This window comes from Balaenoptera physalus (assembly GCF_965194825.1).
Source record: "Balaenoptera physalus genome assembly, chromosome: 2".
Classification (NCBI taxonomy): domain Eukaryota; kingdom Metazoa; phylum Chordata; class Mammalia; order Artiodactyla; family Balaenopteridae; genus Balaenoptera; species Balaenoptera physalus.
The window spans coordinates 86,609,183-86,624,359 of NC_138883.1; the positions used below are offsets into that span (position 1 = coordinate 86,609,183).

At 41.7% G+C, this 15,177-nt stretch overlaps 1 protein-coding gene across 7 annotated transcripts in view; it reads left to right on the forward strand.

The window, feature by feature from the left end:
* TMEM62 (transmembrane protein 62) overlaps positions 1-15,177 on the forward strand; it is a 45,668-nt gene that overhangs the window by 2,817 nt on the left and 27,674 nt on the right. The window contains exons 1-4 of one of the 7 annotated variants that reach the window (XM_082453094.1): positions 8,642-8,957; positions 9,234-9,345; positions 10,504-10,641; positions 12,877-12,922. In XM_082453094.1, the coding sequence (XP_082309220.1) occupies positions 8,778-8,957; positions 9,234-9,345; positions 10,504-10,641; positions 12,877-12,922 (476 nt within the window). In that variant the 5' untranslated portion in view covers positions 8,642-8,777. Of the gene's footprint in view, positions 1-8,641; positions 8,958-9,233; positions 9,346-10,503; positions 10,642-12,876; positions 12,923-15,177 lie in introns of those variants that run through there. The other 6 variants (XM_082453099.1, XM_082453095.1, XM_082453097.1 and 3 more) reach the window with 6 other exon arrangements.

A 15,177-nucleotide genomic window follows, 5' to 3' on the forward strand; every position in this document is an offset into this window, starting at 1 on the left:
CCTGAACTAATACAATATTGTAAATCAACTAGACTTCAATTTTTAAAAAAAAGGAGTGTTCCTTAAAAAGCTTTAAAAATGTCTGGTACATAATGATGTTTAGCAGCATTATTCACAATAGCCCAAAGGTAGAAACAATCCACATGTCCATTGACAGATGGATGATTAAAGAAAATGTGCTATATTCACATAATGAAATATTATTCAGCCTTAAAAGGAAAGGAAATTCTGACATATGCCACAACATGGATGAACCTTGAAAACATTATGTTAAGTGAAATAAGCCAGACACAAAATGACAAATATTGTATGATTCCACTAATATGAGGTACCTAGAATAGTCAAATTCATAAAGACATAAAGTAGAATAGTGGTTACTAGTGGCTCAAGGGTAGGGAGGGAAGAATGGGGAATTAATGTTTAATGGTTACACATTTCAGTTTGGAATGCTGAAGAGTTCTGGAGATGCAAAGAGGTGATGGTTGCACAACAAAGTGAATGTATTTAATGCCATTACATTGTAATGCCATTACATTACATCTTAACATTGTTAAGATGTGTAAAACAAGGAATGTTGCCATCCATTCCAGTTCTTCAAGGATTAAGTTGCAACCCACTGCAGTCACCCACCCTGAGGGGAATTCAGGATGGAATAAGAAGCATTCTGTGCTTTGGATAAAAGGGCACCTAGATAGTTAAGATGCATATCCAAGGAAAAATTTCTATGACCCCAGTTTCTTGCATCTTCCCGTATAGAGAAAAGTGCTAAAATCATTCACTTGAAATATCTGTTCTTTGTGATTAGCAGTAATCTTTTTATGCCTGACTACATGTTTTTCCCAGCAAAACATTCACATATATCCTGGCTCCTTCCCTGCCTCTTCACAGCAGTTCCTTAGGGCTATCTGAGAGGCTATCTCCTGGGCTATAGTTCTCAGTAAGGTCTGTGAATAAAACTGAAACATGCTCTTAGGTTGTGCACGTTTTTCAGTTAATAGATATATAACATGTTATATGTATTTTATCATGATTTTGAAAAATAATTTTTAAAAACATTTATATACACGAAAAACTCTTTTGATTATACTACTTTAGCTCTCTATGGAAATTGAAGCCATGCTCCATAGCGTTAACAGAAGCTGGTAACTAATGAAAATTCTTGAGCTTGTCTTACAGAACAACAGGTGTGGGAACGGCTTGTTAAAACCCCTCTGCCTGTAAATGGCCTTCATTGATTAAGGTTTTCTTCCTTCCTTCCTTCCCTTCCTTCCTTCCTTCTTTCCTTCCTTTCTTCCTTTTCTTTCTTCCTTCCTTTCTTCCCTCCCTTCTTCCTTTCTCTTTCTTCCTTTCTTTCTTTTTCTTTTTCTTTCTTTCTTTCTCTCTCTCTCTCTTTCTCTCTTTCTTTCTTTCTTTTTTCTTTCTCTCTCTCTCTCTCTTTCTTTCTTTTTCTTTCCACACCTCCCCAGCTTCACACAGCCCAGCTGTTTTACAGAAACTTGCAGTTAGCTCTTGCCCAGTCCAAGCTGGCTGGGGCTGGTTGGGGCCACTGACCTTTAAAACTGGGCCAGGGCAGGTGTCTGATGAATAGCCTCTTGATGTGAGACAGCCTGAAAACTCCACCCTCTAATCATTCTAAGCAGTTCCATTTTCAATATGCAGAAACATGTAACCCACATGCACCTGCAAAGAACACCGATTACCTCACCTTTTCCCCTACCTCCAATCACCTTTCCCCATGCCTAAGACCACCCTGCTTATCCCTTAAATATCCCACCCCCCTCGCCTTTGGGGAGGCAGATCTGAGACTTGTTCTCTCATTTCCTCGTCTGGCTGCCTTGTGAATAAACTCTTTCTCAGCCATAATCCTCAGAGTCTCATCGTTTGGCTTACTGTGTGTCGAGCAAATGGACCTCATTGGGTAACAAAATGACTTCACAGAACAATGATTTAATAATACAGTTTCAGATTTTAAAATAAGGTTAGTATAGAAATAGTGATCTGATGGCAATTGCTATCATAAAGATAGCAAGCAGCAATTCACCATGAAAGCAAACTTTCCTAGAAATAAAGTCAAGGGAGGGGCTTCCCTGGTGATGCAGTGGTTAGGAATCCGGCTGCCAATGTAGGGGACACAGGTTCAAGCCCTAGTCCGGGAAGATCCCACATGCCGCGGAGCAACTAAGCCTGTGTGCCACAACTACTGAGCCCACACGCCATAACTGCTGAAGCCCGCATGCCTAGAGCCCGTGCTCTGCCACAAGAGAAGCCACCGCAATGAGGAGCCCGCGCGCTGCAATGAAGAGTAGCCCCCACTCGCCGCAAATAGAGAAAGTCCGTGTGCAGCAACAAAGACTCAATGCAGCCAAAAATTTAAAGATAAAATAAAATTAATTAATTAAAAAAAAAGTGAAGGGAGAATTTATCACTTGGACATTTCACAATACAATGTACATTGTCATCAATACCCATGTTTATGAGTCACGTAGTTCAGTTTATGAGTATTGATGACAATGTACATTGTAATGTGAAATGTCCAAGTGATAAATTCTCCCTTCACTTTAATTCTAGGAAAGTTTGCTTTCATGGTGAATTGCTGCTTGCTATCTTTATGAGATTACAAGAAATCTACCTTTCTCCTTTGACTGTCAGGAACTGAGAACCAGCTTTTATCCTAATTTGTAGTGATTAGCTGGTCAAACCAGTATTTCTCTGGAGAATCATTAACCATCATGACATAAAATAAATTCCTGTTTCTACTCACTTTTGTTACTGAACAAAGTTCGTGTGCCTGATGCACAGTGAGGCCAAGTAAATCAAAATGTTGAAGCTTGGAGCAGAGAAAGGTTTACTGCAGTGCCAAGCAAGGAGAACAGGTGGCTCATGCTCAAAAACCCTGAACTCCCCGATGGTTTTGGGGGAAAAGTTTTTATAGGCAAAATTTGGGATGAGGGCTGTATGGTGCATGGCTTTCTTTTGATTGGTCGGTGGTGAGGTAACAAGGCGGTGTTCCAGGAATCTTGTGCTCAGTCTGAAGTTACCATCCTCCACCTGGGTGGGGGCTCTAGTTCCTACAGAACTCAAAGGTATTGTTATGTATATATTCCTTCATGAGGAACCAGAACCCTGCCCCAAGGCTGCACTATTGTTTCTTGGTGGCTCCTCCCTTGTCTCTGTATCCCTTCTCTTCCCTGATTAGCAACTGTTTGAACCTGCCCTTTGGAACTCAGGGAAGGTCAAGGAGGCTGAATGAAGCCCATCTCCTACAAATAGGAGACGGGGGACACAGAAAGGAGGGATGGCCCCGTAGGGTTCTGCTCTGTTTCACTTTGAGCACCTTGGGTGAAGCAGCTTGGTTACAATTCAGTGTCTGAAATTCAAACTGGTGGCCTTTGTGACTTTAAACCATGTTTCTCTGTCCAAGATGTCTTTACAGCAAGTCTGTTCCCATCATCTATCACATGGCTTCTTGCTGTATTCCATTTCTGGAAAATGATTTTCATATCTTTCATAAGATATGAAAGCCTCCAAAACCTCTTCAAATGCATTTTTTTAATATGCCACATTGCCTGTGTTTTAAATCAGATTATCTCAACCATATCTTCCAAATTTGCTTTAAAGATATTCAGCCAGATGTTTTTCAGTGGCTCAGTATTAGACAAAACCAAAAACTTTATTCATATGGACGATGGTCTCTACACATACACTATAGCCCTAGTCTTTTTCATCACTAGAGTTCCAAATTTTATACTAAATTTCAGCTATCTTTTGTTCTTCCTTCAAATATCCAATCAGCTGTCAAATTCTGTAGTTTCTGTCTTTACAATCCTTCCTTTCTAATCTCAGTGTCACACTCTTCCACCTTCCTACTTCAGGCCTTTGTAATTACCCACTACCTGGATATCTTAGTCCATTCAGGCTGCTATACCAGAATATCACAGACTGGGTGGTTGGTAAATAACAGAAATTTATTTCTCACTGTTCTGTAGGCTGGAAGTGTAAGATCAGGGTGCCAGTGTGGTCAGGTTCTGGTGAAGACACTCTTCCAGGTTGCAGACTGCTGACTTCTTGCTGTGTCCTTGATCTTGGGTGGCCTTGGCCTGTAGTGGCTTGAAGCAGGATTTTGGTTCCTCAGCCAGAGACTGAAGTCAGGCCGTGTCAGTTAGAGTGCTGAATCCTAGCCACTAGACCACCCGGGACAGTGTCCAGTTGTTGCCGAAATGTAGGCTTCCCTGTGCACCGATGCTGAACAGAAATATGGAGACAGGGATTTTGGAGGAAGAGAGAGATGGCTTTATTTTTCCACCAGGCAGAAGGGAAGACACAGCAGGCTAGTGTCTCAAGAACTGTGTCCGCCCCTCCTTGGGAATCAGGGAAGATTTTATATGCGGGGCTCGCAGTCGTGGGTACAATAAGGATCAAAGTAGTGAAGGTCTTGTATTCTTCCTTTCCTTTGCATTATTTCAAAACAGTCATAGCTGGCCGTCAGGCCGTTGGGTAATTGAGGTCCGGCAGTGTGGTAATTGTGTCCCTTTGCCTCTGGTTTATTGGCCGGTGACCTTGTTTCTGAAATGCAAAAACTACAGGGAGTGATTTGTTACCAGGGGCATATAGAATGTACGTGCTTGGAGGTTTTAAGGTTAGGGGGTGACAGGCATCCTGTGTGAGGATGTAACTCACACAGAGTTAGGGGTGATAGGTGCCAAATGTAAATTACATAGTGTCAGGGAGTGAGATTAGCTTTGTAAAGTACAAATCTAGTTACTACAAATTAGTGACAGTTAAAGTAAAACAAGGAGTGATTAACTCTTTCAGGCCAGGTTATGTTTCTTCTCTAGCCTGTTCGCTGTTCCCTTTGTTTTCCTTGCTCTCAGGAGAAGAAGAAAGAAAACTCTCACTGCTATTTACATTGCAACATAGTGACAAGGCCCTGGCCCTTGGCTTTGTAGAAATGAATTTCCCCAGGAGACAGAAAGTAGTGAAACAAGTAAAGTGTTTACTAGGAGGAAAAAGAGTACCTGTGAATAGACACACATGGGCGGTCGCAGAGAGAGAGTTGTGCCCTCGTGGTAGTTTGAATCACTTTTATGGGGCATTTGTTCTGGGTTTCCTCTGGCCAATCATCTTGCTTTGCCTGGTTCTGAGTCCGTATTTGGTTTATCTCAGGGTCCTCCCATGTGTGCACGCATGCACATCTCTTAGCCAAGATGGATTCTAGCGAAGAAGCCTATGGGTAAGTTGACGTCACTCCCTTTTTGACCTCCAAGGAGCCTTTCTGCGCATGTGTAGTTGGGAAGGTCTCCTTGACTTCGAGAATGAGAAATATGTGGTCTCTTTATCTTTTATCTGGGCAGGGCTCAGCTCCTCTCTGCTACTGTCCCCCCACAGGGGACAAACTCCAGCTGCTCAGCCTGGGGTACACCTATCTCCTGCCTCATCCTCACATGGTGGAAGGGGCCAGGGATCTTTCTAGGGTCTCTTTTATAAAGGCACTAATCCCATTCAGGAGGTTGGAGCCCAAAGCCCCCACCTCCAAATACTATCAACATATGAATTTTGTGGGGACATATTCAGATCATTACACAGGATTAGTGCAGTATTCTTTTAACAGGACTCTCTGCCATATCTCTCTGTTTAATTGGTTCCCTATGCCATTGCCAGATCTATCTTCACTCTTGGCATTTATAGAGGCTTTCTGTTGCAGGGAAAAAAAAGGGCACAAGAGGAGGGTCATGTCCCAGGTCTTGAGTGAGTCTGTGGGACTGGCCGCCAAGTGAGGGTCCTTGGCTTTGCACAGCAAAGAATTCAAGAGTGAGTCATAGAAAAGTGAAAGGTTTATTTAGAGAGATACACATTCCGTAGACAGAATGTGGTCTGTCCCAGAAAGTGGCCCTGAAATATGGGGTGGTTAGTTTTTATGGGCTGGGTAATTTCATAGGCTAATAAGTGGGATGGTTATTCCAACTATTTTGGGGAAGGAGTAGAGATTTCCAGGAATTGGGCCAGCACCCACTTTTTGGCTTTTTATGGTCAGCCCTGGAACTGTCATGGCGCCTGTGGGTGTGTCATTTAGCATGCTAATGTATTATAATGAGTGTATAATGAGGCTCAAGGTCTACTGGAAGTCAAATCTTCCACCATTTGGACTTACTTGGTTCTAACCGGTTTATGTTGTGTCCTCAATGGCTATGCCATTCTTTTAAAGGTTGTGCCCTGCCCCCTTCCTGTCTCACTTCTTCAATGTGGATCAAACAAAGGGTCCGGTCTAATACCTCTAGGTATAACCCAGCCCCAGTGAAACTAAAGTACAGTGTCCCTTGGTATGTGTGGGGTATTGGTTCTGAAACTGCACAACTCAGATGGGATTTGAACCCAGCAAAAACTCAGGTTGGGACTTGAACTCATGGGCTGGAACTTGAACCCACTGTCTATTTGAGATCACATACCTGGTCTCAGAACTTAATGAAACTCAGGTTCTTTATGTCTCAGCACAGAAGGAATTCAGCAAGAGGCAAAGTGATAGGTAAGAAGTGGATTTATTGGGCTTCCCTGGTGGTGCAGTGGTTGAGAATCTGCCTGCTAATGCAGGGGACACGGGTTCGAGCCCTGGTCTGGGAAGATCCCACATGCCGCAGAGCAGCTAGGCCCGTGAGCCACAATTACTGAGCCTGCACGTCTGGAGCCTGTGCTCCGTAGCAGGAGAGGCCACGAAAGTGAGAGGCCCGCGCACCGCGATGAAGAGTGGCTCCCGCTTGCCACAACTAGAGAAAGCCCTCGCACAGAAACGAAGACCCAACACAGCCATAAATAAAATAAATAAATAAATTAATTAATTAATTTAAAAAAAAAGTGGGTCTATTTAGAGAGATACACATTCCACAGACAGAATGCAGACCATATCAGAAGGTGAGCGTGGCCATGGGAGAAACACACTCCAAAGACAGAATGTAGTCCCTCTCAGAAAGTGGGAGTGGCCCCGAAATACGGCATGGTTAGTTTTTTATGGGCTGGGTAATTTCATAGGCTAATGAGTGGGAGGATTATTTCAACTATTTTGGGGGAAAGGCAGGGATTTCCAGGAATTGGGTCTCTGCCCACTTTTTGGCCTTTTATGGTCAGCCTCGGAACTGTCATGGCACCTGTGGGTGTGGTATGTCATTTAGCATGCTAATGTATTACAATGAGCATATAATGAGGCTCAAGGTCTACTGGAAGTTAAATCTCCCGCCATCTTGGACCTACGCAGTTCTAACCAGTTTTTGTTGTATCCTCAACAGCTGTGTCATTCTTTTAAAGGTTGTGCCCTGCCCCCTTCCCTCCTGTTTCAGTTCCAGGAGTCTGTCCCCACCTTCCACACCCCACCACCCAACTGCCAAAACCACTGGGTGCCGAAGTCCCAAATTTGGCCCTTTGTATCTGCAGCTTCCACACCCCCATGGGTTGGTTGAATCCACAGATGCCCAACCCCTGGATAAGGAAGACTCTCACTGTCTCTTCAACACGACCTGCGTTTTCTCACCTTAATGTTCTGGTTCATGTTGTTAGGTCCTGGTGGAAAGTGCTTCTCCCCACCCTGCCCCCAATCTCTGCCACTCAGAAATGCTATCCATCCTTTATATGCCACCTCCTTAATTAAACTTTTCCAGATTCTCTCCAAAGATGTGATCTCTCCCTGTTTTAACCTTCCTCTAGCCTTTTACATCTCAATGTCACGTGTAGCAAAACGGCATGTTCTTCTCAACCTCATTTGTGTATTTCTCTCTGCTACATAAACTTCTAAGATAGTCAACTTTTTAGCTACTTACCATTATGTTTCTTTATGTTTTCTGCTTAGATCAATGTCTTGAATTCCAAAGGTACTAAAAAAATATTTAATGAATTGAAATAGGCATAACTTAAATACTGGCAACACAGCCCAATAAAATAACTCAAAAAGGGGTTAAAAAGGGGGCTCTATTCATATAAAACTGTTTATTAAGAACAGAAATATGTTTACCCAGAATGTTTTTCAAAACATGTTTATTCAAAAATGTTTATTCAGAACATAATAAACAATCCAAAAGTTCAACAATAAGGGAATGGTTAGATAAATTAAGGACAGGACCCAAATGTAATTCTTCTCTTGTACCTGGCCCATAGGAAGTATTTTAAAATGTAATAAATGAATGGCACACCACCGTATTAGACTATTACGTAACCAAGTGCACATGAAATCAGTTTTAGGAAAAAATAACTTTCACAAAACATACGGATTAAATCTATAGAAAACCTACGGAGCGACTTTGTTAATAATCAGAAGGAACCAGAGAAAGCCACCTGCCACATGTGTGCAGCAATTTTTAAAAGGCGTCCTCATACATACTTTGATTCTCAAAACAACCCTGTGAAGTACGCTCGGTAGGTATTAACTCCGCTTTGCAAGGAAACCGATCACCGAGGTCCGGCATGATTGACTAAGGCGGAGTCAAGACGCTAGCCTCCGCCTCCCAGACCCGGGCTCCTTCCCTGCCACCCCACGGCTACTGCAAGTGGCGCTGGGGGTCAAAGTTTTTTTTTTCTTACTCCGCATTGCATTAGCAAACCGAGCGCAGAGCCGCGGGCGGCCTGCAGGTGCACAGCCAGGCGCAAGTGCCAGCGGCGGCGGACCAGACCGGCGCCGTAGGCCCCGCGACCATAGAGTCCGGAAGTAGAGCCAGAGCAGCTCCCGGGGGGCACCGCTCGGTCTCGGTGCAGGTCCCGGCCCCGGCCCCGCACAAGGGTGCCGCGCCCCGGCGGGCGGAATGGCCGCAGCGCTGGCCGTCAGGGTGGTCGCCGGGCTGGCGGCCGCGGCCTTGGCGGCAGTGCTCTTGGAGCACTACGGCCTGGCCGGGCCGCCCTCGCCACTGCCCCAGCCCCGCATCCCCCGGAGCCCGCACCCTGCGCCGGGCCCCGGAGCCAGCAACATCTTCTGGGGTCTGCAGGTGACGCAGCGGGAGCCCAGGCGGGGGCTGGGTGGGTGCAGAGCTGGCGCCGCGCGGTGAGACGCCAGCAGTTTCCGCGGGGTCGCGACCCGCTCCTGTTTGGGCCCACCCTCTGGGCTGGGGGAGAGGGGGGTGGGGCTCCGTCCTTCCCTGGGTGTTTCGTTGATGCACTGCGTCTTTGCCTTTTCCTTCCGCCGGAGAGAGCCGCTGGGTCGTCTCTGTTCGTGCTGCCTCTTCCTGACTCAGATATCTCTGTTTAATACCTGCTTTCGGCAGATATCCGACATTCACCTGAGCAGGTTTCGCGATCCAGGCAGAGCTGTAGACTTAGAGAAGTTCTGTTCTGAAACTATTGACATCATTCAACCAGCTCTCGTCCTAGCAACAGGTAGGGAGGATTGCCGTGCTGTCATGTTGTTCTGTGGTCCGGATGGTAGAATGCAGACAGGGCTGCAGCCTTTTAATTTGGGGACGTTAGGAAAACTTTAGCCACAGCCTCAGGTGAGTCCTCCTCCTGTAGAGGAGATAGGATATTATAATTTCCTTTGCCTATGGATAACTGAGTCAAGATCCGGGCTAAATGACTTGCCATAGCAAGGTTTCGTCCAAGCGGTGGAAGCAAGGCTCATGATTCTCGTGTTAGTGTTCCGTCTGCTGTATCTGTTATCTGTTTTTTTGTTGTTGTTGTTGCATCTCTGGATTTGAGAGAGACTTAGAGAAAGCCCTTTAACCAGAAATGAACAGTTTTGCTCCTCCTCCTCTTCTTCTTCTTTTTTTCTTAACTTTCCCATTTTCTTTACAGTATTAATCTTATATTGTCAGTTGTTTGAGGCTTCAGGTAACTCAGGACACTTTTTTTTTTTTTTCCATCCTTTGGTACTTCTGTGACTTGGTTCCCTAGAGTGTTCAAACCCCAAACCCTTTGCTCCCAGCTGTGTTGGAGAAGAAGCTAAAGGAGCATCTCTCCTGGCTCTTGGGGGATTCATCTTTCACCCACCTTACTGAAACACCTGCTGATATGATGGAGTCCTCATTTTATGGACGATCTCAATTTCAAATATCTGTCTAGTTTCCCAGAAATTTTGGTATTTCATTTTCCAAACTACACCTTCCAGATTGTTTCTTGCTGTAAAAATAATAGTTGGTCAGATCACATATCCTGATTTGGGGTTTGGAAAATAAGGTTACCATAGATATTTACACCTTCCCAAAGTGTTGGAATTTCTTATTAAAGAGTTTTCATTTCATCACAGTCTCAAGATACGTTTTGTACTGCTCCCTTTAAAGATACATTTTTCACAACCCATTTCTACTATCACAGGAGGTTAAATAGGCACTTGCTAACCTGTAAGAAACAAATAAAGCCTGTGCTGAGAGTCTTATTTTCGATGGCTTGCTTTGGACAGAGATGGATTCATAAGTGGTTATGCTAATGCATGTTGAGTACTTTAAATATCTTTGTTCTTCAGTGTGCATTAAAAAAAAAATTGAACCCCCAGCCCAACTTTATTTTGCATTGCTATTCAATTCTTATGTAAACCTACAGGAGACCTGACAGATGCCAAAACAAAGGAAAATTTGGGATCCAGGCAGCAAGAGGCAGAATGGCAAACTTACCAGGGTATTCTGAAGAAGACAAGGGTCATGGAAAAAACCAAGTGGCTCGATATCAAAGGAAATCATGGTAAGAGTCAAGTCCCAGTTATAATTAAGACTAGATTTTTTTTCCTTCAGGAGCCTAGATTCTCCAATTTAAATTGTAAAATTACAAAATGGGACATTGTAACGTAAGCTTAGATATACTAAAGGCCACAACTATGAAATTCAACTATAATATGTGATTTTAAAATTTCAGATGTCACTGTTAGACCTTGAGGGGGAAATTGGTATGGTTTCTTTCTTCTTTACGTGGAAGAAAAGCATATAGCAAAATCCATGCAGATGGATGTTTAAAAAGATATAATTTTGCTAAGTGAAAGAAGCCAAACCCATAAGTCTACATTACTGTATAATTCCATTTATATGACATTCAGGGAAAGGCAAAACTATACACAGAGAACAAACTGTGGTTGCAAAGGCTTGAAGATGGAGGGAGAGGCTGACTACAAAGAGGCATCATGAGATAATTTTGCGGGGTGATAGACCTGTTCTGTATATTGATTGTGGTGGTAGATACATGACTGTGCATTTGTCAAAATCCATAGAACTGTACATCACAAAGATTGAATTTTGCTGGATATATATTTAAAATTAAAATTACAAATATATCCCAATATGCATGGAGAGAGAAATGGATAACCCCTTCCCATTTTTTAGATTATGATTGTTGTGTTAATAAGGAAATGAACTATTTTCCAGGAGTCCTGATGGTAGATCTGTTTGTTTCATAAAGGTTGACTTTCTTATTGGTTACTTAAGTATTTCATTTGTCTGCTTCATTTGATTATTCGTTGCTGATGAGTACCTATTTATATATTTTTAAAAAGCTATCTTTTTAAATTCTATCTGGTGAAATACACAGCTATTGGTTAGATCGGAAAATCCCTCTTTATAAAAACAGTTGACCCTTGAAGAACGTGGGGGTTAGGGGCACCGACCCCCAAGCCGTCAAAAATTCGGATATAACTTTACAGTCGGCCCTATGCATCTGCGGATTCAACCAACCAAGGATCTGTGTAGTACTGTAGTATGTATGTATTGAAAAAAATCTGCATATAAGTGGATTGACATAGTTCAAACCTGTGTTGTTCAAGGGTCAACCATAGTTCTTACAAAGCAGCTAGAAATTATAAATTAAAAATAGGATTCTGGCTTACAACTTCCTCTGGTATGTTTACGTTCCCTTTTTTCCCTGATCTTAATTAAGGGTACACGTCAAATTCTTTTGCAATAAAAAGCAAATCTGTGTATATTAAAAAAGTTTTCCAAGCCAAACTACTGACATATTTAAAGTAACAAATATCAAATGGAGTTTTGTGATTAAATAATTTGGATAGTCCTTTGGAGTTCATAATCATTTAATTTGACTTGTATAGGCATAAATGCTTATGGTATATATGTGTGTGTGTGCGTGTGTATATATATATTAATCTTTATTAAGATTTAACTATAATAAGGAGTTCTTTGGTGGTCTAAATGTTAGGATTCGGCACTTCACTGCCATGGCCTGGGTTCAATCCCTGGTTCAGAAACTGAGATCCCACAAGCCGTGCAGTGTTGCCAAAAAAAAAAAAAAAGAAGATTTAACTCTAACAGAATTGTTCTCTTAGCAAGAGGATTATATACACAATAATATTTCTTTTGGCCTAAATTGAGCTTACAGCTTACTTTCTAAGGTTATTAGAAATGTAGCGGATTCTTGGAAGTCAAAGCTGATAAACAATTTTAGCTATTGCAACCAAGCAATCAAGCTCTATGAAATTATTATATTTCCAGATAAGTATTCTATGATGTCCTAACCTTTTCCCTTACCATTATATAACTTCTTTGTTACTGAATCTTTTTTAAGATTTAAAAAGAGAGGGGCTTTGGCCCTGTTATCAAAGTCATCTGCTGTTTAGAAACCCATGACATGGAACCATATATCAGGCATGAATCCAGTCCTTCCTGGCTTCCAGAATCACACAATTAAAACAGCAGCAACAGTGGTCCAGTCTTATAACTTCAAGTTGATTTATTCTGAGTAGCACATAATTCAAAATATTTATTGTTCTTCAGTATACTAGGTGCTTTAGATAAGTTTCCAGTTAACCTGAATTCTATTATCAAGTTTTAAAAATTAAAATTAAATGCCAATCTAATTAATTGGCATCTATCATCTAAAGTGTTATTGAAAGAATTGTCATTTTTCTTCGGTCATTAACGTGTTTGCATTTTTCTTTTTAATATAGATGATGTTTGCTCTTTTCTTTTTAATTAGATGCATTCAACATTCCAAGTCTGGAGAGTGTTGAGAATTATTACAGGTACTGTAATGAACAGACGACAGACCACAATGTACAGTCTGTTACAAGGAGGGTGCAATCAATTCACTGAATGGGTGAAAACATTTTTTAACAGAGAAAAGAACCTCTGGTAATTTAGAAAAGGAGCCTTTTTGTTTATTATTATTATTATTATTTTGGTGATTCATTTTTTGTTTGCTTGGACCTCTTCTTTTATTCTTTTCTTAAAAAATTATTTATTTATTTTTGGCTGCATTGGGTCTTCGTTGCTGCATGAGGGCTCTCTCTAGTTGCAGCGAGCAGGGGCTACTCATCATTGCGGTGCGCGGGCTCATTGCAGTGGCCTCTCTTGTTGTGGAGCACGGGCTCTAGGCACAGGGGCTTCAGTAGTTGTGGCACGCAGGCTCAGCAGTTGTGGCTCGTGGGCTCAGCAGTTGTGGCTTGTGGGCTCTAGAGCGCACGCTCAGTAGCTGTGGTGCATGGGCTTAGTTGCTCCACGGCATGTGGGATCTTCCCGGACCAGGGATTGAACCCATGTCCCTGCATTGGCAGGCGTATTCTTAACCACTGCACTACGATGGAAGTCCCTTTTATTCTTTTTATTTCATATACTTTAATGCTTTTTGTTGGCTAATGGTACTTTTAATATTCTATACAGACTTTTTTTTTTTTTTTGCCATTGATGCACAGCAAAAATCGTTTAGATCAGAGCTTGTCAACCAGAGTACTGTGGATTTTAAGAATGCTGAGATACTGATTCTCTTAGCCTCTGGGGCGGCTGAAGAGCCCAGTTGTTCACCCCTGGCTGCTTTGTCCAGTATGTCATACAAATATTAAAAAAAAATTTATGTGCATGAATATGAAAAAGGCCATGACTATGAAAGGATCTTTGAGTTAGAAAGCTCATTCTCTAGTTTCACTGTATTGGAATTCTTCTTTTGGCTGTAATTTCACTTTCTCTTCCAGGGTATTCAGTAGCTTTGTTTTACACTGTCAGTCAGTCAACTAGCAAGTCTTAAGAGCCTATCATTAGTTGGATAGTGTGAGAGATACAAGAGCTAATATTAAAAAATATGGCCTCTACCTTCAAGTAAGTCTAGCTAAGGGAGATAAAAATTGTTCAGGAAACAATTAGAAAAGAATGTGAAAAAAAAAAAAGAACATGAAGGAATGGCTGTGAAATGCTAGATTATTTATTACACTTAATTATCACTATGAGAAATCAGAAAAGGCAGAGGTTAGCATGGGGTGGACATAGAGCAGACTTTAGTGTTTATTTTTATTTTTTATTGAGATATAATTGACATATAACATTGTGTAAGTTTAAGGTATACACCGTGTTCATGTGATACATTTATATATTGCAATATGACATTTATCATAGGGTTAGCTAATTAACCCTATCACAAGTGACACAGTTAACTGTTTCTTTTTTTGTGGTGAGAACAATTAAGGTCTGGTCTGTTAGCAACTTTGAAGTTTATAATATAGTACTGTTGACTATAAGTACTATACTGTGCTTTAGATCTCTAGAACTTACTTATCTACTAGCTGCAAGTTAGAGAAGACTTTGTAAAAGAAGTGAAAATTGTGTCCAGTCTTAAAAGACGGGTAGCATTTGGAGAAGTAAGAAATTCTGAGGGGTATATTTTGAAACGATCAGTATAAACCGAGCTTTAGTTGTATGCCACAACTAAAAGATCCTGCATGTCGCAACTGAAAGATCCCACATGCTGCAACGAAGATCCTGCGTGCCACAACGAAGACCCGATGCAGCCAAATAAATAAATTAAAAATTTAAAAAAATACATTAAGAAAGCTAGAATGAGCTTTTGGGGGGCAGTAAGGAAACTGCTATCACCAGAATAAAGGTTCATATTGAGGATTGGTGTGACACTGGATAGATAGTGTAGAGCCAATTTATGGAGGTGTCAGGTGACAAGCACAGAAATTTAGATGTGATGGATAAGTTTATAATCCAGTATAGGTTCCTAAGGAGATAAGTAACAATGAAAATAGTATTTTATAAAGGGCAGACACACGACAAAATAGGGATAGAGATAAAAAGAAAAAGGGAGAGATTAGAGTTGTGTAGACCAAATAGAAGAATCCTGCAGCAGTCTAACCATCATAAGGAAAAGGCCTGAAATGAATATAAGATATACCTGCCTGAAAAAGGGTCATGGATATGGGGATGGTGACATGAATTTGAGGATGGTAGGTCAAAAAGCATTGGTTAACATATAATTAGAGTCACCTTAACTTGGAAGAGGAGG